Source organism: Amblyomma mixtum, chromosome 4, assembly GCF_055824585.1.
Source record: "Amblyomma mixtum isolate Tamu chromosome 4, ASM5582458v1, whole genome shotgun sequence".
NCBI lineage: Eukaryota > Metazoa > Arthropoda > Arachnida > Ixodida > Ixodidae > Amblyomma > Amblyomma mixtum.
The window spans coordinates 39250015-39273179 of NC_143015.1; the positions used below are offsets into that span (position 1 = coordinate 39250015).

General features: G+C 52.6%; 1 protein-coding gene and 1 pseudogene across 1 annotated transcript in view; both read left to right on the top strand.

Annotated features, from left to right (window-relative positions):
* LOC149346286 (calcium-activated chloride channel regulator 3A-1-like) overlaps window positions 1-23165 on the top strand; it is a 77113-nt gene that overhangs the window by 37884 nt on the left and 16064 nt on the right. Inside the window, exons 6-7 of the mRNA XM_089541278.1 lie at window positions 13243-13357; window positions 16121-16339. Of these exons, the coding sequence (XP_089397404.1) occupies window positions 13243-13357; window positions 16121-16339 (334 nt within the window). The remainder of the gene's footprint in view (window positions 1-13242; window positions 13358-16120; window positions 16340-23165) is intronic.
* On the top strand, window positions 16730-19173 carry LOC149346287 (uncharacterized; annotated as a pseudogene).

Sequence of the window (23165 nt, forward strand, 5' to 3'; positions counted from 1 at the left end):
CTTTCCAACATGTGCTGTGATAGGGGACTCCCAAACAAGGCACGTCTCGACCTACTTTGACCCATCAAGCCAACATTGCCCGGCCTTCGTTATCCAGCCCGGAGCAAGAATCGGGGACGTTGCGAACCTTCTCGACTTTGTGCCCCACAGTGTCACCTGTGTGATAATTCATGTTGGGACGAACGACCTCTATTCTGAGGACATTCACGCCACCATCCAAAATTATGTGGACGTTATCAACTTTATCCGGACCCAACGCCCCCAAATCGAGGCCATATTCACTACCTTGGTGCTCCCGCGTGCCCCAAACCGCCGGCGACGGTTCGGTAATTGGCGAGCGGTGCAGCAGTTCAACAGGCGAGCTGGGAGGTTCAATTCCCAACTTGCCCAGCTCAGCGAAAAACTCGACAACGTCTTCTACTTGCACCACTCGCTGGAAGCCTTCCACCCGTCTACGGTCCAGGCCGCGGATGGGGTGCATCCGAGTTATGGCGGTGTCGCAGTGCTTGCGTGGAACATTCACAGCCTGGTACTGACAATCCAACGGAACAGCATAGCACCGTGGCTTGACCACCTTCCCGCCTCAGGATGCACTACAACAGCACCTCCCACCTACGCGGCAGTAGCCGAGCACCAGAACTCAGCCAACATACTGGCAAGCCACTGCTTCCCTACCCTCGAAGAGGCACGAAGAATAGAGGATGTTCGGAGGCCGGTTACGCGAGTATTCCGGCGAACGCTTCCAGCGGACAATCCAAGTATTCGGCCAGTGAATTCTCATAGAGAAGCGGATTCAGAAGTTGCAAAAATCTCTGAGTACGTTCGTGGATCCTCCAGTCCAGCTCAGCAGAATCATCTCCCTAATTCGGATCACCATATAGATATCACCAGTACACCAAAATTCAGGACAGAAACGAATGCCAGCGAAGCGAGGGAACCACCATTCAATTTCGCCCCATCCACCTCCAAGCCGCCGGCCAGTGGGCACCAATTGGAACACTCTGCTGCGCGAAAGCCCACCACCCGAAACAGTTGTTGCGGATCACAGGAGGCGCCGCTGGATTTTGCACCTGAGACCTGCAGTCCAACTTTGAGCGTATCAGCGTCTCCTAGAGCAACTGAAGCTCAAACGGCCGAAAGACGCCGACGAACACCTGACATCGGGAGCGGCTGTGCGGAGAAACCTTCGACCCCGAAATCGAGGTATGACCTCAGGCGACGCTGCGGCTCCGCCCAGCGAGTGAGACAGGATTGACGGTGTGATCGCGCTCAGCCACCCACTCCCCCCTCAGCTGCTGCTACACGCTCTCGAAATTTTTTAAACTTAAGAAAAATAATAGACAAAAGGATCAGGCACGAGCTCCACATAAAGTCCCTTGAAATATACCTAAAATGAAATACGGTGCCCAAGGGCCTTTCCGTGTCTTTAACGCCGTCGATGAACAATCTCTCGAAAACCAATAGCCTAGCTTGGAGCCAAGTTCTGCTTAACGCATCCCTAAACCTTCTGAAAATAACTACAGACCATTGCAAAGAGATGTTGGCATCACTGAGCCGTGAGGAGAGGCGAGCTCGTCAAAACGTGGTACTTTCGGATATGGAGACTCAAGAGCTTGAGTTCTTTCAGTCGAGCAAGACTAAGCAAATCTGGAATAACAAATGCAAGAAATTCTCGCGAGATAACATGCAGCTTGAGGAAGGAAGAGAGAGCGCCGTGGCATCGCAACAAAGAGAGGACAAAATACAACCTATATACACCCGCATGCCTGCAAGCGATCATGCAACCCCATTTAATCAAACATTGGAGGGTTCGGATGTACAGGAGAACATTATTAATCTCTCAAACGCACCCCTTAGCAAAGAGGAAAAATCGGTATTGTCACGTGGACTGAAATTCTGTCCAAATACTGGCCGATATGACGAATACAAATTACTAAAGGATCTCGACAATTTTTCTCGAAATCTGAGACTCCAGGAGTACTTTTCTGATAAGCCGAACCAAAATTGCAACTCATTCCCTCCCTCTCAGGAACAGTGGACACCGAGATCCGGTAGGGATAAACATCTGGACATGTATCTAAAAGCGATTCAACGAGACATCATTCAGGCCTTCGAGGCACACAAACCGGGACCACCGAATCTTTCCAGGGAAGAGCGTGACGCCTTGGAATCACTCAGCAAGCGAACGGACGTTGTTATTAAACCCGCTGACAAAGGAGGCGGCATAGTAATTTTAGATATAGAAAAGTATATCCAGGAGGGATACCGCCAACTCAATAACTTTAATTTCTATCGCTTGCTTTCATCAGACCCCACCACTGAGCACAGCAAAATTATAGAAAAAACCTTGAAACAACTCACCGATGAAGGTGAATTACCGCCACGCGTAAGAAAGGCGCTGACGCCATTAAATGCGTCTCCAGGGCGCTTTTACATGCTCCCAAAAATACATAAAGAAAATCATCCGGGTCGACCGATCGTTTCCGGCATTGGCACACTCACGGAACCAATCTCCAGCTACATTGATTCTCTGATCAGGCATATCCCTCCTAAACACACATCTTACATTCGTGACACTACTCATTTTCTAAAAGAATTAAGTCAATTTACTGCTCCAGAAGGAGCTTTTCTGGTAACCCTGGACGTGGTATCCCTGTACACTAATATACCGCATGATGACGGCATCCGGGCTCTGATCACATCGTATGAGAAATACAAAAGCCTGGATTCTCCCAGCAAAAGTACCCTCGCAGAACTGACTAATCTGGTTCTCAAACTCAACTCCTTCGAATTCAACAACTCGTTCTACCTACAAACGAGTGGCACCGCTATGGGCACAAAGATGGCGCCAAACTATGCCAACATATTCATGAACAGCATTGAATCGGACTTTCTCCGGTCATATCCAACAAAAACGGCTTTCTACAGACGCTTCCTAGACGATATATTCATGGTATGGACCGGCACTGAGGACCACCTCATCCAGTTTATCTCATCATTTAACAACATACATCCAAACCTCTCTTTTACGCACACCTATTCGACCAATCAAATTAACTTTTTGGACGTCTTGATTCGAATAGAACAGGGCATCTTAATCACCAGTGTCTACAGGAAGCCCACTGATAGACAACAGTACCTCCATTACAAGAGCTGCCACCCACGCCACTGCAAAACCTCTGTTCCATACTCTCAGACCATCAGTATCAAACGAGTGTGCTCACGCTCAGAAGATTTTAAGGATAATTCTAATCGTATGCGGGAGGTTTTGAATCATCAGCGCTATCCGCTCTCTATTGTCGACGATGCAATTAGAAAAGCGGAAGAGAGAAATCGTAACGAACTGTTTGGGGATCCCGCGTCAGCAGCTCCCAATGAACACCGCTCTAATCTAGTATTAACCTTTGCGAACAACCTTCCGAATGTAAACAAAATTCTAAGAAAACATTTTAACATCATCGAACAAAGCGACCGACTCTGAAAAATTTTCCCAACGGCTCCTCGGGTCACCTACCGACGACCAAAAAATTTGCAAAATTATGTGGTTCACTCTACTGTCAGTAAACAAGAGCCTGCGGGTTGCGTGCCTTGCGGGAAGAATCGGTGTCAAGTTTGCAAGCACATGCAGAAAACGACGTTGGCTCAGAGCACACATTCTAATTTCAAACACTCCATTCGAGAGAACTTGAATTGTGACAGTAGTAACGTACTGTACATGCTCGAGTGCGGCAACTGTCAAATGCAATACATTGGCCAGACCGAGAATCCCTTCCGAATTCGATTCAATAATCACCGCGCGCATGCCAAATCACTTCCTCTCCTCCCCCTGTCGAAACACGTCCGTCAAGAAAATCATGATTTCGACAAAATTAAAGTCGCTCTGCTACAGAGCGGTTTCAAAAATACCCGTGAGCGGGAACAACGGGAGTCATACTTTATTTTCAAATTTAATACGGTGCAGGCAGGTATAAATGAGAACCCCGGAGCTCTCTCCGCACTTAAGAAATCAGAGGCCCAGTGAGATTCACAGCCTCTTCGACTGAATCGCCTGAGGTCATGCCATTTTGAGTGTTTGCTCCTACATGCCGCCTGTCTCCTACCCCAACCTTTCTTTTCTTCCTTATGCCCAAACATTGCTGCTGAAACGACTTCTGCAGTAAACCACAAAGGGGCCTTCCATCCCCCCCTTTTTTTAAATGCCATTTCAAATAGAACGAAAAGAATGATACTCAGTACATTACATTGGTTTGCGAACGAGGATTAGGAGTGTTGCTATACACTAATATGGTTGTGGATCACTGTGAATCCCGTTCGTCGGTCGTCCAGCTAGATAGCCCAATTTTCTACTTGCCTGCCTTACGAAGGCGCAGGGCGCTAACAAGGGGCCGTAAGTGAATTTGGGCTACTTCGTGTTTTTCAAAAAGGTGAGGTAGATGAGGGAGGTACTTAGCAAGCTACCCTCCCCCCTCCCCTTTTTTCAGTTTTTTGCAAGTTCTCATGCCTCCTTTTCTTTCCTTTTTTCTCCTTTTTTTCTTCTTTTGTTTTCTTGTTTTTTTTGTTGTTTTTTTTCCTGCTCTGCGTACGCCCTCTATTTCTCTCGTTTTTTCGTTGCTCTGCCCCCCATTTCGGTCCTTGGAAAGGGGACCTCGTCGGCGGCGCTGTGTCTTTGCGAGGGGGCGCGCGGCTGACGAGTAGCGGCCGGGGGCTGGCGCTGGGTCTCCGCGGGGCCCATCCACGGGATCAGGTTTCCGTCCGGCGTCTGGCCGGTTAACTCTACGTCGATGTGCTCGCGCCGCCGCCGTAACTCACATTCAAACAGCCAGTAACTACACTTCTGTCGGGCGGTTGGCACTGTGAGGCAACGGGCGCGATAATGTTTTCTTCCCGCGTGTTCGAACGTCCCGCTCCCGCCGAAGGAAGCCTCCGCCCACAATATTTCTTCTCAACGGTTTTCCTCGCAGACAGCTCACCCCTCTCCACTTCCGCTACAACCTTTTGCCTCCTTCCCTCCCCCCCACCCCCTCTTTTCCCCTTTCTTGAATTCGTTCTTTTCTTTTTTGTCTGCTCGCTTTGCAGCCCTCATTTTCCCCTTAATCGGCAGGAACACCCTTGTCCGCCACTGTCTTGCTTTTTTTGTGTTTTGTTTTGTTTCCTCAAAGGAGAGCGTCTTTCCCTCTCCATCTGTGTGCGGTGCCGTGAGCAAGTGCATCGTCTTTGTTCACAAACAACCTTACCCTGATGAAGGACGGTCCACAGTCCGAAACCGTCGGTAAATAAATGTTTCTCTAAGAAGTGTACTTCAACTCTTTCCTTATGTTATCAGCAGTGGAGTAAGTTTTTTCATCGTAGTATATATATATATATATATATATATATATATATATATATATATATATATATATATATATATATATATATATAAAGGAGATTGGATTGGAGAGAGAGAGAAAGAGAGAAAAGAGAATAATTCGAAGAAAAAAAAATGAAGCATAAAAAGAAAATACTGAAAGCTTTAGCAAGGTAGTCGATGAGATTCCAGCAAGAAATTTTGAACAGCGTCACAAACAGACCTGTGGCTGAACCCAAGTGTGGTGGAACCAAATGATAGCAAGTGTGGGCTGCTCAAACTGAGGCCAAGTTGCTGTAAGGGCAACTCCAGCAGTCTTCTATCAAAGAGGTGAAACGACGACAATGTAGCCAAAAATGATCGATAGATTCAGGCTCACGGCAAAATGCACAGAGGGGAGATAGCGCCAAACCAGATCTGTGCAGATAGAAATTTAGAGGGGGGATGCGGCAGCGCAACCTCGTCAGAGATACTTCTAGCTGCCGAGATGGACAAATTTTCCTGCTCCATGAATATTTCAGATGCTGATATTCCACCGATGTTAAAAGTGTTGTGTCTTGCACGCTTAATAACGCTCGACGCCGGAACCTAGATGCTGTGATATACGCTGTAGCCGGGATGATGGGCAACACAGGGCCGCCTAGGGAAGCCTTTGTAAGGTTATCCGCGATCTCATTGACAGTCACGCTGCTGTGGCCGGGTACCCATATCAAGTGAACAAGGCTCAAATGCGATCATCCTTGCGGATGATCGTGTCTATTCGCGCGTCGTCTTTCTTAGCAGTGCGAAGGTGCGGCACGGCGTAGAGGATCCGGCAAGTCACGAAGGCATAGACGAGCCGAAGCGCGTCCTTGACCCGCAGACCGCCCCGCTTGTTGGAAACGCTTGTTGGATGCGCCCTACCTGTTCGCCATAGTTTCGCAATAGTGGAGAGAGAGAAAAAAAATTTATTGTAAAAGGAATTCGGGGCACGCCCCAGGGTCTCCGCACAGCCCCACTGCACTCAAGTGTTTATGTTCCTAAGGTCCATAACACTGGCAGTCCGGCCGTTGGCGATGGTCTGCACGGCCGGGTCCTCCCTAGCACAGCAGGGGTTCCCAGTCTTTCCAGGTCTTGAGGTTCTCTAGGTCTCGCGGAGGAGGGTCCGCCGGGCAGAGTAAAAGGATGTGGAGGGAAGAGGCGAACGGTTCTGGGCGTAGGGCGCATGCCGGATTGGGGAAGGGGGGATGATAGTGGGCTAGGGTAAGGGGTGTGGGGAGAGAGTGTGTATGTAGTCTGCGCCAGAGTGTTGCGTGTTTGTTATCTAGGGAGGGGTGGGGCGGGGGGTAGAGCTGGCGTGAGGCTCTGTAGGCCTGTGTCAGCTCGTTGAATGAGTGCATGCGCTCTTTCGTCAATCCCCGATCCGAGGCCACCTGAGCCCGGTTTAAAGAACCTCGGGCTAAAAGGTTGGCGGCTTCGTTTCCGGGATTCCCGGAGTGCGCAGGCACCCATATCAGCTCCACTTGGCGGGGTTTGGGTGCATCGGGCGTGTCAGTATGCCAAAAGCAGGGACATGGAGTCGGCCTCAAGCAAAATTTAGAATCGCAGTTGTATAGTCACTTAAAGTGTACCGGGCTTCCGTGCGGGTGATAGCAAGTGCAATGGCGGCTTCCTATGCAGCCTCTTGAGAGGTGTCTGGAGTGATAGGTAGTGTGAGAAGGGTGGATAAAGAGGAGTCCTCCTCAAGTGCTGTCGCTTCATCACCCGTGCAGGCAGCGTCCAACGATACGGCGTCCTGCTCAGAGCCGTACGCTCGATGGATTGCCTTCGCACGGGCTCTGCGGCGCTGCTCATGGTGGGACGGGTGCATATTCCTCGGGAGCGTCCTGATGAGGAGCTCCCTGTGAAGGGTTCTAGGGATGGCGAGGAGGGTTGGGTCGTTGGCCGGTATTCTGATTCCCAGGGAGTCCAGGATATACCGACCTGTGGAGGTTTGTGTGAGCCTGATGTATTGGGCCTGTCAGTGGCCTCCACCAGTTCCCCGATCGTGTTGTGGAGGCCCAGGCCCAGTAATCTGTCTGTGGGTGTGTTGAGGGGAAGATGAAGTGCTACTTTCAAGTTAAAATCATTGGGGAATGAACAGGCCCAGAATCCGGAGCTCCTTCATCTCTCTAAGAGGACCTTGAGGGGGAGATGTGTATTGCTGCCCTATCCTTTGGGTTCGCTCTGACATGCAGATGCTCTGATTTTGCTGGAGCACATTGGAGCCCACAGCCAACAGCTTACGCATCAACTATGGAAGCGGCCTGCTGAAGGCGGTCCTCCATGTCTCTAAGGCTCCCCTCGATGGCCCAGATTGTAATAAGAGGCGAAGCTAAACATCTTAACCACACATGAGTGACACAACTAGCGGCACCACGCTTAAGGCTTTCGCCTCAACGCACTTTAGGTCAACAAAGTGTCCCCTGCATTTTTTAAGCATGAAATGCTTTTAGCCCCCGTTGTCGGCAGTGTGGTGACGTCACGCCGAGACCGAGAGCCATCATCCGGGCACTGAAATCCACTCATCCGGGCATTGAAACCCATTCATCCGGGCATTGAAATCCACTTGTAGCGCCCGGCGACGCTATAAGGCGCTGGCGCTGAGATCGGCGTTCCCGCGCTAGAGGAAAATAAAGATGAACAGCGCGTGCTCGGAGCGCACGCCCGGCACACGCAGACCGGAACTAGAAGCCTGACACGCTGGTCGTCTCTCTCTGGTGCTCCGCTGCGACCCCGCAAAAACCCTCAACAGTGGTGACCCGGCGAACCGTGCCTTCTACCCAGCGGCGTTCCAGCATGGCGTACTGGCAGCACCCAAGTTTCGACCCGCCGCTCCCGGCGTTCCGGCCTGCAGGCGTCGGCGGGTGGTTCGCCCAACTGGAGGCTGCGATGTACCTGAACGGCATCACCATCCAGCCGTTCAAACACGAAGTCCTTTGCGACATCCTCCCGCCCGACCTCCTGCGTCGGCTCACCTACTCTGCTTTCGGCGGCCGGCCATACGATGAGCTGCGTGCGGCCGTCTTGGCGTACTTCGGCGCCTACTACGTTCCGCCGCCGCTCTACGACGCAGCGGACCCGTTTTCGCCGCCGCCAGCCTCTGGCCCTGCACCGGCCTCGCTCGCGTCCACGCAGCCTTCATCAGAACCCGGTCCGCCTCAGCAGCCCCTCGCCGCCTCGCCGCCACTCCAGTCCAGCGTCCCCGGCCCGGCTTCTTTAGCACCGACCGCACCAGACGCTACCGCATCGCTTCCGGCAGCACATGCTGCTGCCCCGGTTACGCTAGCAGTACTGTGCGATGACTCCACGGCCCCAAGTCCGCAGTCATTCCCTCAGCAGCTCGGTGAGGTGCCTGGCCCACCGCCGTTTGCCACGTCAGCGCACTCAGCGACAGATGCGCTTCGCGCCACCATGTTCAGCGCCTGCGGCCATACCGCCTCCAATAAGGACGATACGGCGTCTTCGGCACAGCCCGGTGAGCAACTTCTCTCATCTCCAAAAGTGCTGCCGTCCGTCGAGCTCTTCCTCGACGAGTGCCCCATTCCGCCAACTTCTCTATCCTACGGCGTAGCATCGCTGCCAGCCGAAAGCTCACCTGCCACCTCATCGCTCATTCCGCCAAAGCCGTCAGTCACTGACCTGAGCGATCGTGCTAAGGGCGAAGTGAGATTGCTGGCACCGCAGCATCTGTCAGATACCAGCCCCACTACCCAGGCGGCCACACCGCCTGCCCAAGAGGCCCCACCCCAAGCCCTCAGTACGGTCAACCGCTTCTCGGATTCTGACCCTGGCAGCTCGACACCGCCGCAGCAAGCGTCTGCTTTGGTGCCTGACTTGAGCCACCTTCAACAACGAATGGTAGAGCTACCCGCACCGAGTAGCGCGGCAGTTGTCCTTCCACCAGCTGTGTCTGTTGCTGTCAGCCAGCCGTCTGATGTAGCAGTCTCACCTCCACGGCCTGTCACTGCCACAACCTCCTGGCAGCCACCTGCAGCCAACCATGCCCACACGCGCATCTGCACTGGCCAGTCGCTCCGGACTGTCACTCCCGCTTTGCCCAAGCACCTGGAATTGAGCCCAGCAACTTCCTCCCGCATCGTCCCAGCTGTCACCGTTGTGTCGACGGTCACACCACAGCTGCTGTCCGTCCATGGAGCCGTTTCGTCCGCTCCTGTGCTTGTGATCGTGTACTCGGCGCGTCGAATTCCCATCGGCATCAGCTGCAACGTTCCGACACTGATGACACTTGTGTCCGCGGGCAGCACTGCAAACGGTGACGGCCCAATCATGGCCTACCCTGCCCCGATGTCCATTGTCAGCTCGACACCCTGCATCATTCGCCCATTGCGCAGCAGCCAGGCTCGTCCACCTGAGCCCGCGCACTCCCCCCGACAGCTCTTCCCGGCCCCTGACATGAACTTACTGGACACTTCTACTCTCCTCTCTTTTACCGAGCGCACATTCCGACGTTCCGTCTAGGCGGGGGGCCCTGTAGCGCCCGGCGACGCTATAAGGCGCTGGCGCTGAGATCGGCGTTCCCGCGCTAGAGGAAAATAAAGATGAACAGCGCGTGCTCGGAGCGCACGCCCGGCACACGCAGTCCGGAACTAGAAGCCTGCCACGCTGGTCGTCTCTCTCTGGTGCTCCACTGCGACCCCGCAAAATCCTCAACACACTCATCCGGGCTCTGAAACGAAAACATCCGGGCACCGTACGAGACTTCACGAGATTTAACGAGACTCTGTAAGCCCTCCTACGCGACCGGCATGCAAGCGCCGGTTGGTCTCTAAAGGAGTCACGAAAAATAACTGCTGACAGTGCCTTCTCAATGTTTATCAAGATATCAATCGCTGTGCGTTTGATAATGCACGGAATTACAATTTCCGATTTCTAATAACGCGTGCAAAAAGCACATAAATGCCACGATACACTTCGTTGTCATACGTGATCTCTTAGGGGCTTCCGCATCGAAGTAAAGCCGCGCAGGCGGACAGGGGCCCGGGGGAGAAGCGCTGCGTTCAAAGGGCAAGGCATCGCGCCGAACGGGTGGTGGCGTTCCTCCCTTCCATTACGGTGCGGTTCGGGTGTCCACCGAGATGGCAGAGAATTACTGCGCCATTTCCTTTCCTCAAAAACCTTGCGTTCAAATGGCAAGGCATCGCGCTGAACGGGTGGTGGCGTTCCTCCCTTCCTGTACGGTGCGGTTCGGGTGCCCGCCGAGATGACATTAGGCCCGTAAACATTTCATGCTTACTCTACTCTCGGTTACGGGAGACAGATTTTTTTTGCAAAGGTGCTCCTCTTCTGTGGTTCATGGTGGCCACCGAGAGCACATCTCTTGTGCCTCGACGTTTTATTCAACTTCGGTATAGCAGCGCTGCCCAATGGACTCTCGCTCGTCGAGCGAGCTCTTGCAAGCTGAGTATCTGACCGGCCACATGTGCGTATGTGCGGTGCGCGCGACGTTCTCAGCGTCATAACGAGTCCGGATACAACGCGAAATCTCAGAGAGATAGCAAAAAAATAAATAAAAACGCACCACATAAAAACACACAACTTAATGATCAAGCAGTCAACTATTGTATCCCGACTACGCAATCGAGAGGCGCGTGGGAACGTTTAGGTATTTTATGTATTCGGCACGGATGTGAAAACAAGTTTCGTTATTTAGCGCGGCCTGTTTTCCAACATATTGCTTGTACCTTCCAGGTCACACCAAGGCAGTCTTAGCTTTGGATCTCTCCAAAGCTTTTGATCGCATTGAACATCAGGCGATCATGACTGCTCTATCCCCATTGAATGTGGGTGTGCGCACGTATACCTACATTCAAGCATTCCTGACTGACCGCACGGCTGACATACACTTAGACCCTCTGTCTTCCACCTCCTACACACTAGAGTATCGGCACCCCTCAAGGGTCCGTCCTTCCCCCTTTCTCTTTAACATAACCCTCATACCCCTCGCCCGGAAATTGGCAACTATTCCCCACCTCAAGCACACTCTTTATGCCGACGATATCACCCTGTGGACCACCCACGGCAGTGACGGCGACATAGAGAACACCTTACAGGAAGCAGCCACCCTCACCCAAAATTACGCACGGACCATCGGACTGTCTTGCTCCCCAGAGAAGTCCGAACTGCTCCTCATCCGGCCTAAGAACCACCGCTGTCCCCGCTCCCCCATTGCCATTGAATTGAATGGTTACCCGGTACCTGAGGTTGGCACCCTCCGTGTATTGGGCTTGCACATCCAGAACGATGGCAATAACACCACTACCCTCAAGAAACTCAAGCAGGTTGCAGGCGCGATATCGCACCTCATCCGCAGGGTTTCGGGACATCATAGAGGCATGAAGGAGCGCGACCTATGTCGCCTCATTCATGCCTTTGTCCTCAGCCGTGTACTGTATACTACCCCATATTTACAACTATCCAAACATGACATAAACGCTTTGGATGCTTTGATTCGCAAGGCATTCAAGGTAGCACTTCATCTTCCCCTCAACACACCCACAGACAGATTACTAGGCCTGGGCCTCCACAACACGATCGGGGAACTGGTGGAGGCCCACCGACAGGCCCAATACATCAGGCTCACAAAAACTTCCACAGGTCGGTATATCCTGGACTCCCTGGGAATCAAAATACCGGCCAACGACCCAACCCTTCTCGCCATCCCACGATCCCTTCACCGAGAGCTTCTCATCAGGCCGCTCCCGAGGAATATGCACCCGTCCCACCATGAGCAGCGCCGCAGAGCCCGTGCAAAGGCACTCCATCGAGCGTACGGCCCCCAGCCGGACGCCGTATGGGTGGACGCTGCCTGCACGGGTGATGAAGCGACAGCAGCTGCGGTGGACTCCTCTTCATCCACCCTCCTCACACTACCTCTCCCTCCAGATACGTCCCCAGAGGCTGCAGAGGAAGCCGCCATTGCACTTGCTATAACCCGCACGGAAGCCCGGTATATTTTAACTGACTCTAAAACCGCGATTCTAAATTTCGCTCGAGGCCGAGTTCATGTCCCTGCTTTTGGCATACTGGACTCGCCCGATGCACCCCCGCCCCGCCAAGTGGAGCTGATATGGGTGCCTGCGCACTCCGGGAATCCCGGAAACGAGGCTGCCAACCTTTTAGCCCGAGGTTCTTTAAACCGGGCTCAGGTGGCCTCGGATCGGGGATTCACGAAGGATCGCATGCACTCATTCAGTGAGCTGACCCAGGCATACAGAGCCTCTCGCCAGCTCTACCCCCCGCCCCACCCCTCCCTAGATAACAGACACGCAACACTCTGGCGCAGATTACAAACACATACTCTCCCCTCGCCCCTTACCCTAACCCACTATCATCCCTCCTTCCCCACTCCTGCTTGCGCCCTATGCCCAGAACCCTTCGCTTCTTCCCTCCACATCCTTTCCCTCTGCCCGGCGGACCCTCCCCCGCGGGACCTAGAGAACCTCAAGACCTGGGAGGACTGGGAGACCCTGCTGCACTCGGAGGACCCGGCCGTGCAGACCATCGCCACCGGCCGTGCTGCCAGTGTTATGGACCTCAGGAACATAAACACTTGAGTGCAGTGGGGTCGTGCGGGGACCCTGGGGCGTTCCCCGAATTCTTTTGTAAATAAAGTTTTCTCTCTCTCTCTTGTACCTTTAGACTTTTCAATGATATCAGAGGAAATTAAAAAAAGGCTGCAATGCAAAAGTGCCAACCAGGATCAGAGTTCCATGGACATGACAAACTATTTCTTAAAGATGCCTGCCGGATAGTTGCGGCTCTTAAAATTCTTTGCAATCGTCCCAAATTTTTAAACGCGCTACTCAGCACGCTGAGGAAGGAGAGAATCAATGCGAATTCTTTTCTTATTCCAGCCTCCCAAGGCCGGACATATCCAAGCGAATCGAGGTGACGTTCGATGAAGCACAACCGGACAACAACCTCACCGTGCCCGTTGCGCTGGCGCTGGACATTTCAAAAAGCATGAAGGTGACCACTGAATTTTGGCGGTCATTTCCTTGTGTGTGAAGAGATACATGGCGCCCTGTGAGGATGATACACGCGCAAAGCCTATTTGTGCGTGAGAAAAAACTGCCCAATAGCTGTCCGTTCACTCGCTTTCAATCCGGCTGCTGCGGCAGGATGGCGGTTATATGGAGGAGCTCTTGTACGCGTCACTTAACATCAGCTCGACTTCTGACGTCATAGTCACAGTTTGGCTGCTGACACCGGCAGCGGAATTCCGCATGCTGGCCGACGTTTGCTAATGTCTTGAGCATATTCTGACAGTGAGCAACGAAGCGCAGAGGGCGCCACCCCTGCCCCGTACTGTCAGTCTCCAGAAACGCATGCGCGGTCTCCCTGCGCTATCGATGCATGGGCACTGGCACTGACGTCGTGCGGTAGCAGTGGCAGCGCTCTCTATACTATAGCTAGGGTCATCTAGTTACTGTAGCAAAGCAGCTGTACGCCCCCAAGGGCCGTAGAGCTGTAGCCAGAACGGTCGTAGGCTGACGCTCTGACGGCTAAACGGTGGCGTGGCTTTAGTTCTGGTTCTGAAGAGGAGCCCAAAGTAATAAAATTGTTATGCTATCCTGGCTAAAGGTAACCCACCGTTTCTCCGTACGGGAACGTCGTGAGCTATCGTTACTGCAATAATTCAGGGACGGTGTCGACAGAAGCATACAGACAGGGTGCCGAAATAACCAGCGGGAATTCGGCGCCTGTGATTCAGCGCCCTCTCTATAGACCGTGCATATTCAGTGATGTTTAGCTAATGTCAGAGCAACTCGGCCAAGCGTGTGCTTTGAGACACGCGTGTATGAAAATCCCGCTACTAGCCATGTGTTCGTGTACGAAATCTGTCCATTCGCTATTCGGGACGGCTTCCGTTTATTTCTTTATTTTTAAAATATATGTCCGCAGATATGACTTTTCTGCATAGAGACTTACTGCCTGTCGTTCTCTCTTGAAGTTTCTTAGTACTTTTGGCGCTAGGAACTAGACTGACGAGGGGTGCATGACAACTCGAATATTTCCTGTTTTAAGAAGAAAGCCTTTAATGCCTCATTATTGTTGATAGAAGACTGACAGCAGAAGCTTGTCAGCAGAGGTGTCACGCTTTTTACAGGTGTCCACCGAGGTATGTGAGACAGTTACTGCGTAATTTCCTTTCCTCAAAAAGTTTTTCTTTTCTTCCTTTCACTCTTCTTTCTCTTTCTTCTTTCACTCCCACTTCCTCCCTTCCTGTACGGTGCTGTTCAGGTGTCCACCGAGATGACAAAGAATTACTGCGCCATTTCCTTTCCTCAAAAAGCGTTGCGTTCAAAGGGCAAATCATCGCGCCGAACGGGTGGTGGCGTTCGGTGGACTCCCTGGCAGCGCTACAGCACTCTGTCGCGTTCCATCCCCAACAGCAAAGCTTACGCGTCATTGATTAGCAGTTAATTAGTACTTAGTCAGTAATCAACATTAGCAATTATTCAGTAATTTGTGATTACTTAGTAAGTAGTCAGTAATTATGTGTGACTTCATGCAGTGGTGACGTCACCAGTACCACAGAGGCAGTAAAAGTGGTGCGGAAAACGTTTTCGCTCCTACGCCCTTTAGACGGTAAAAGTGCCTCGAATTTTTTCGCTCGGAAGCGCGCGTGTGTGGTGCGCGTTGTTCGTGCGCGTTGTTTGTGCGCGGGTTCTTGTGAGCGGGTTTTTGTGCGCGGTTTTCAACCCGGCGTCCTTGCCCCGCGTTTGGACCCACTAGAACTTTCTTGAACACTTTTTGTTTTTGGACACTTACGTTCCCTGTAAGTGTGTGTGGATAGGGCGACATCAGTTGCCTCAATGTATCTTTGCTTTTGTAGAGGGACGGATGTCCCTTTTTGATGGAGAGTCCAAATAAACTTCTCTTATGTGTGTATCATCTTATTCAGCTTTCATCGTAAAGTATTACGATCGTACTTCAGCATCTTATTTAGCTTCATTAGTTTTGTCTTTTCATGTTAATGGACCAAAAAATATGGTAAACGACTTTATGTAAAGACGAATTCTTTTTTTTTGTTCTCCCACATCAAATTTACCGTTCACACAAATTCTATATTTGTCCCGCCGCGGGGGCTCAGTGGTTACGGCGCTCGGCTGCTGACCCGAAAGACGCGGGTTCGATCCCGGCCGCGGCGGCTGAATTTCTTGAAGGCGAAATTCTAGAGGCCCGTGTGCTGTGCGATGTCAGTGCACGTTAAAGAACCCTAGGTGGTCGAAATTTCCGGAGCCCTTTACTACGGCGTCTCTCATAGCCTCAGTAGCTTTGGGGCGTTAAACCCCAATAAAACAAAATAAATCAAAAGTCTATATTTATAAACGCTTGCGAAATCGAGTTTCCTGGTAAAGGCCTGTACAGCCCTCACTCTTTACGAGACGCCTGTTCCATGTTGTTTAATATATGTCTGTTGCAGATATGCAAGCCTAAGACCTTTAACAAATTGGCCGGTTACAAAGTAAGAGAGATCTAGGCTGCTGATACAGATGAAGCCGAGCGTTTGAAAGTTCTTCGTTCTATAGATGGGCGCCGCGAACTAATTTGCCGTCTGCTTCTAACAGATGGTTTTCTCGTTCCACCTGTACAGAATACTCGCTAAGTATCGCTACACATTCTTTTGCTTCCTGCTTTTTTCTTCATTTATGAGTGACGCCTACTTCCACTTCCGAGACTGACTGCTTTCAGTTAATTCTTCGCGATGGTCTCTTCCCCCAATAGCTAGTGGATGCCGACGAAGAGTTCACGAGTTCGCTTGAGAGGAAGTTCCAAGTGGACGCCGCCGTCGGAACCTCTACGGTGGTGTACGTGAAGCGAAGAAGCCCTGGCAACATGCGAATCCACGCCAGCCTCATTGACCCCAGCGGGAAGCCGTGCCAAGGTTGCCATGAAACGGCGAACAAAGAAGAAGTAGGCATCGCCATACCGAGTCCGGCAATGGTAAGTGGCCGCTTAAATCTGTACGCTCTTGACCAGTTTGACATTTCGTAGAAGACTCCCTAAATTGGAGCAAGATGCCCATCAGTGCTGCTTATACGTGCCACATCGGTGCCACATCGCTATACTGTGGTCACATCGCGAGCTGAGCCGCCCCTTAGCAACCGCCGCAGTTGGCAGCGCCGTGCGCCAGACGGCGCGGCGGGCGTCAGAGGAGGAGCCGGTGAAACCGCGTGGCAACAGCAGAGGAGGAGCCAGCGTTGCATCGTATATATAGAATGGGCGGCTTGGTAGGATTTGTCGGCCGATATGGCGACTCGGAGAGACTGAAAGAAGCAAAGCTTCCTCGTCGGTACGAAACCAGGAGGAAGCAGCGAGCCGAGGAGACAGAGGATGAACGAGCCGCACGCCTCGAGAAGCGTCGTAAGTACGACGCGGCCAGGCGAGCGGATTCAGATAAAGAACGCCGGAGTCTGCATCTACCTTAAAGAAGGAATCGCCGCCAATCCGTTGCCTACCGTAGCAGTTTCCAACGGTGAATCGTGTGCCGTCCGGCTGGTAGAAAGTGGTCTGGCCGTTGAAGCGGTGTAGGTGTCACCAAGCAACTCTATCCGGCAAACCATTGAAATAGTGGCACCCTGTATCCCCAAGCGTCGAATTGCCGAGGAACTGCGTGTCGTGGCAGGAGACTTTAACAGGACGCCGGACTCGATTAAAGTTCCATTTAAAGATTTATTAGAATACATCAACCAGATCTGGGGCGGGCGTCCACTCCCTCCCGAGTGGAAAACGTCACTTGTGACGTTTATCCTCAAAACAGGTAGGGCCGTGAATGCGGACAACCTGAGGCCCATAACACTGACCTCATGTGCGGGCAAGCTTACGGAGACGATGGTGCGGGATCGCCTCTCTCCATACCTGGAGAGTAGGGGCCTCTTTGCTTTCACCATGTTCGGGTTTCGCCCCCACATGCCTGCAGAGGACGTCTTTCTCCAGCAGCACAGGGATGTAATACGACCCACAAATATGCAACACAATGAAAAAGCCATCCTCAACCTTGATCTGAAAGGGGCTTTCAACAATGTTAAACACGGAAGCATCCAGGCCAACGTGAGCTCTACCGATTGTGGTGCTAGGGCCTACGCGTATGTAAGAGATTTCTTGACTAATCGCCAGGCCTTTCTTCGAGGAACGCGGGGCACCGCTCAGGGAGCGGTGTTATCACCGCTCCTGTTCAACATAGCAATGATGCGCCTCCCAAGCCAACTGGCCCGGCTGGAAGGCATTCAACACGCGTTATATGCAGATGACGCTACATTTTGGACCACTGAGGGGAGCCTTAGGTACATGGAGGACCGCCTTCAGCAGGCCGCTTCCATAGTCGATGCGTATGCTATTCACTGTGGGCTATAATGTGCTCCAGCGAAATAAGAGCTGCATGTCAGAGCGAACACAAAGGATAGGACAGCAGTTCACATCTCTCTGTCAGGAGGTCCTATTAGAGAGGTGGAGGAACTCCGTATTCTGGGCCTTTTCATTCACCACAGACTCAGACCGGACTCCACCACTGTGAAACTCAAGAGAGTAGGCGAACAGGTAGGGCGCATGATCCGCCGCGTTTCCAACAAGCGGGGCGGTCTGCGGGGCAGGGACGCGCTTCGGCTCGTCTATGCCTTCGTGACTAGCCGGATCCTCTACGCCGTGCCATATCGCCGCACTACTAAGCAAGACGAGGCGCGAATAGACGCCATGATCCGCAAGGCAACTAAGCGAGCCCTGGATCTCCCAATGGCTACCTCTAATGTCAAACTCATGTCAATGGGGGTGCTAAATTCCTAACAGGAGCTGCGGGAGGCCCACCTCGTGAATCAATACACGCGGCTCATGCAGACGGCCCCTGGGCGCCGCCTGCTAAACCGCTTACACATCCAACACGACTGCACTCCAGAGGAGGCGGAGCGTATCCCAGCACTGTGGCGAAATACGCTCTTGGTCTCCCCGCTCCCCCGTAACATGGACACCGACATGCACGAAAACAGACGACAAGCGCAGACTCGGGCTCTTGAGAGACAACGTAGCAGGGCCAGCGCCCACGGGATTTTACACGCCCGCTGTCGTTCACCAGGAAATGCACGTTGATGGACTCTCCTTTCGAGCCTTGAGTACAATGCGAGCCGAGGAATTAGCGATCGCACTTGCTGCCGCTCACGCCAATTCGAGAATCATCATCACGGTCTCCCGGAAAACATGTAATCATCACATGGCAGGGGAGCCCCCCTCTCCCTTAGCCGCTTGTATTTTAAGACGAACTGCCACTGATCCAACACCGAAAAGAATCATTTGGGCTCATGACCACCATGGCTTCGAGGTAATGAGGCCGCTGACGCGGCTGCCCGTGCGCTTACTCACCGGGCTCCTCGTCCCAGCTCTTCTGGCTCGGAGACTAACGAGCCGCTGCTGCGGTTCAGGGAAATATTAACGCATTATAGCGATAGCCACCGCTGTTTCCCGGCCCCTGCAAAGGGGCTGAGTAAGATGGGGGAGCGAACTTTAAGGCGTATGCAGACAGGTACTCTACTCTGCCCTGCAATCATCAAACATTACGATCCTAACACGGCGCGGCGATGCCTGCACTGGGGGGGGGGGGGGGGGGGGAGAGCTGTGATATCTTCCACGTGGTGTGGACATGTACTCAAAATTGGCACCTCCCCCCTTCTCCTACCCTTTCCCGAGAGGCGTGGGAGACTGCCCTCCTCCACTGCTCCTCTCTCGAGTCCCAAAGGGCTCTGGTGAAACGGGCGCGAGACGGGGCCTCGTTATGCGGTGTCCCGGACTAGGCACGCCGACCATGTAGCTGGGCCACTCTGTGGCTCCCAAACTATTCTACCAAATAAAAGTTTTCACAACCACCATCATCGCCCGTTCGGCTCTACGCCTTGCTCGTCGGTAAATTGGTTTTTGAGGAAAGGAAATGCATCTGTCTCGCATATCTGGGTGGAGAACGGAATCTCGCATTAAACAATTAGGAGGAAGATGGAAGTGAACGAAGGTACCGTATTCGCTAGACTCGCCTTTGTTCATTCCAAACCATCGAGCTGTCATGGCGGAGTAGTTAGCGTGCTCGACAGGCACTCCGGAGACCCTGCTTCGTTTCCCCAACTCGACCAATTTCCTTCTCGGTTTTATTAATTTACGTGTACTGACTGGAGAGGTTAATTAGGCTTATTGGTTAACTAGGCAATTAACTAAACTCAGTCCAACTTACTCGGAGCACCACTTGGCTCAGTGGCTATGGTGCTCGGCTGCTGACCCAAAAGACGCGGGTTCGATCCCGGCCGCGGCGGCTAGAATTTCTTTGGAGGACAAATTCTAGAGGCCCGTGTACTGTGCGATGTCAGTGCACGTTAAAGAACCCCAGGTGGTCGAAATTTCCGGAGCCCTTCACTACGGCGTCTCTCATAGCCTTAGTCGCTTTGGGACGTTAAACCCCACAAAACCATTAATTCGTTGCATGGTTAGTAGCCGAAGTACAATTGGCGCCGTTTGAAAATCGCGCACTATGACGTCACGACCATTTAGGCCAATTGAAACAAGGTCAGCGTAGCTACGGTAGCTCTCGCTTTGGCTGTCGGAATGTTGCTTTCGCAACAAAATTCAGGGGCACTTTGACAGTATAGAGTGTGTAGAGGCGAAAGTGTTTTCCGCACCACTTTTAAGGCGAAAGCATTTAATAGCTCACACTGTCGTGACCAAGACGTGTTAGCAAATTTGTCCGCGTTTCAGATTGGTCGAAATGGTCGTGATGTCACTGCGCGCGAATTTTGACGTATGTCCACCGAAATATGTGAGACATTTACTGCGCAATTTCCTTTCCTCAAGTACAATTTTAATTTTCTTCATTACGGCCCCTCTTTCTCTTTCTTCTTTCACTCCACTTCGTCCCTTCCTGTACAGTGCCACGGCCGTTTGATGCAAAGCGCAGTGCGAGGTTTGCGCTTTGTATCTAGCGGCCGTGACAGTACGTTCAGGTGTCCACCGAGATGACAGAGAAATACAGCGGCATTTCCTTTCCTCAAAAAGCGTTGCGTTCAAAGGGCAACGCATCGCACTGAACGAGTGGTGGCGTTCCATGGACTCTCTGCCAACGCTACAACACGCTGTCTCCTTCAACTCCTAAAGGCACACGCCGCCACGCAGGGCAGCACCGCGGACGTTGAAACCAGCCTGCAAACAGCGGCGACGATAGTAGTCCGCTACGCCCGCCGCTGCGGTCTTCAACTCCTCCCCTCAAAACTCGTAATTTGTGCACCTCCGCCCCCTCACAGAAGTGCACAATCAAAAACTCTCTTTGTCTTGAGAGTGGTACCATACGCGAAACTGACGAGATACGGGTACTGAGACTCTACATCGACAAACACGGACGGCCAGACACTCCACTGGCCAAACTCCGTAAGATGGGGGACCAGGTGGGCTGCGTGGTCCGCCTGGTTTCCAACAAACGCGGGGGGTTATAAAGTAAGGATGCTTTGCGGCTGGCAAACGCCTTCGTAACCAGTCAAATTTTCTATTCGACTCCTTATCTCCACCTACGAAAACAAGAGGATGATGCGCTTGAGGTCATCCCTCGGAAAATTTTTATGCGTGGCCTTGACCTCCCCGTCACTACTTCAAACAGCCTGCTTCTGGATCGTAGGGTGGTGAATACTTTCCGGGAGCTCCGGGAGGCTCACATTACAAACGAGTACACGTGCTTATCCCTAACAGAGTCGGGTCGCCGCCTTCTTGCTCGACTCTATATCCAACACATCCCCCCCCCCATGGAACAGGTTTCGCATCCCAGAACTGTGGAGACGTGCTCTCCACGTGCGGCCTCTTCCAGCCAACATGTCACACGAAGACCATAATGGTCGGCGCCTGGCAAGAGCAAAAGCCCCAGCCCGACATTATGGCAACAAAACAGGTGTAATCTACGATGATGCCTCCAGTCTTCACCAAAGCGGATGGTGCACGGTGGCGGTAGCTCACAACAGCAACACAGTTAACGGCCTCACCTTCAGAGGCCGCAGTGCAACGCAAGCCGAAGAGGTCGCGATTGCTCTCGCGGCCTGACAATCCGATTCAAGATACATAATCACCGACTCGCGAGGGGCTTGTCGGAACGTCGAACAAGGCTATATTCCCTTCCTGTTCTATCGAATCTACCAAAATTGCATACGGGATACAGACCCCGCTCACCGTTACCTTGTATGGGCCCCTGTTCATCAGGGGTTGGCAGGAAACGAGGCAGCAGACGCCGCCGCCCGCCCGCTCTCCCACCGGGCTGTTTTCTCCCCTCACGATCAGGAACCCGATCCTAATCCGATCTATACCTGCAAAGATGTTACAACCTACTTTCAAGACAGTCATTGCCTTTACCCTAGCCGTAAGGTGGGGGACGAGGTGGGCCGCATGGTCCGCCGGGTTTCCAACAAATGCGGGAGGTTACGAAGTAAGGATGCCTTGCGGCTGGTAATCCAATACATTGCTGTGCCCGGCAGCACTAAAACAGTTTGACCTGTCTTTAACGGCAGCTGCCCGCACTGTAGAACGGTGTCTTCTGACAGCTATCACATGGTCTTTGGCCTGCCCCTCCAACCCGGCTATTCCCCTCATCCCCAACACAGCCCGGGAGGACTGGGAGGCGACCTTGCTCGGCTGCCACGACTTAGAGGCCCAACAAGCCTTAGTCGGTCGCGCCCGGGCGGCGGCCACCGCTACTGGGGTTCCATACAAGGGACCTCCTCCCAGTGCTTGTAAGGATCAGTCCCTCACGGACTCATCCACGCATACCTTCTGTCCCGTCTTAATAAATGTTTTCACCACCACCACCAACCGGTGTTTACTATGTAGACGTAACAGGGCCATCGCCCACGGGATTTTACACGCCCGCTGTCGTTCACCAGGAAATGCACGTTGATGGACTCTCCTTTCGAGCCTTGAGTACAATGCGAGCCGAGGAAGTAGCGATCGCACTTGCTGCCGCTCACGCCAATTCGAGAATCATCATCGCGGTCTCCCGGAAAACATGTAATCATCACATGGCAGATGAGCCATCTCTCCCTTAGCCGCTTGTATTTTAAGACGAACTGCCACTGATCCAACACCGAAAAGAATCATTTGGGCTCATAACCACCATGGCTTCGAGGTAATGAGGCCGCTGACGCGGCTGCCCGTGCGCTTACTCACCGGGCTCCTCGTCCCAGCTCTTCTGGCTCGGAGACTAACGAGCCGCTGCTGCGGTTCAGGGAAATAATAACGCATTATAGCGACAACCACCGCCGTTTCCCGGCCCCTGCAAAGGGGCTGCGTAAGATGGGGGAGCGAACTTTAAGGCGTATGCAGAAAGGTACTCTACTCTCTCCTGCAATCATAAAACATTACGATCCGAACACGGATGAGCGTTGCCCGCAATGTGGGAAGACCTGTGATATCTTCCTGAGAGGCATGGGAGACTGCTATTCTCAACTGCTCATCGCTTGTGTCCCAAAGGGCTCTGGTGGAACGGGCGAGAGACGGGGCCTTGTCATGCGGTGTACCGGACTAGGGATGCCGACCATGCCGCGGGGCCACTCTGTGGCTCCCAAACTCTATTTCATGAAATAAAAGTTTTCACCACCACCACCCAACATGCAGACTACCCTTTGAGGAGCCACGATCGACCTGGTTTACCAGAGACAAACCTTGACCTCGAAGTACTCTGTCGGAGCTATTGATACGGCTGCTTGCTACTTCACCGACCATCGGACCGTTTTTGTGGCAATTTGAAAACAACGAGATCAATACTTTGAAA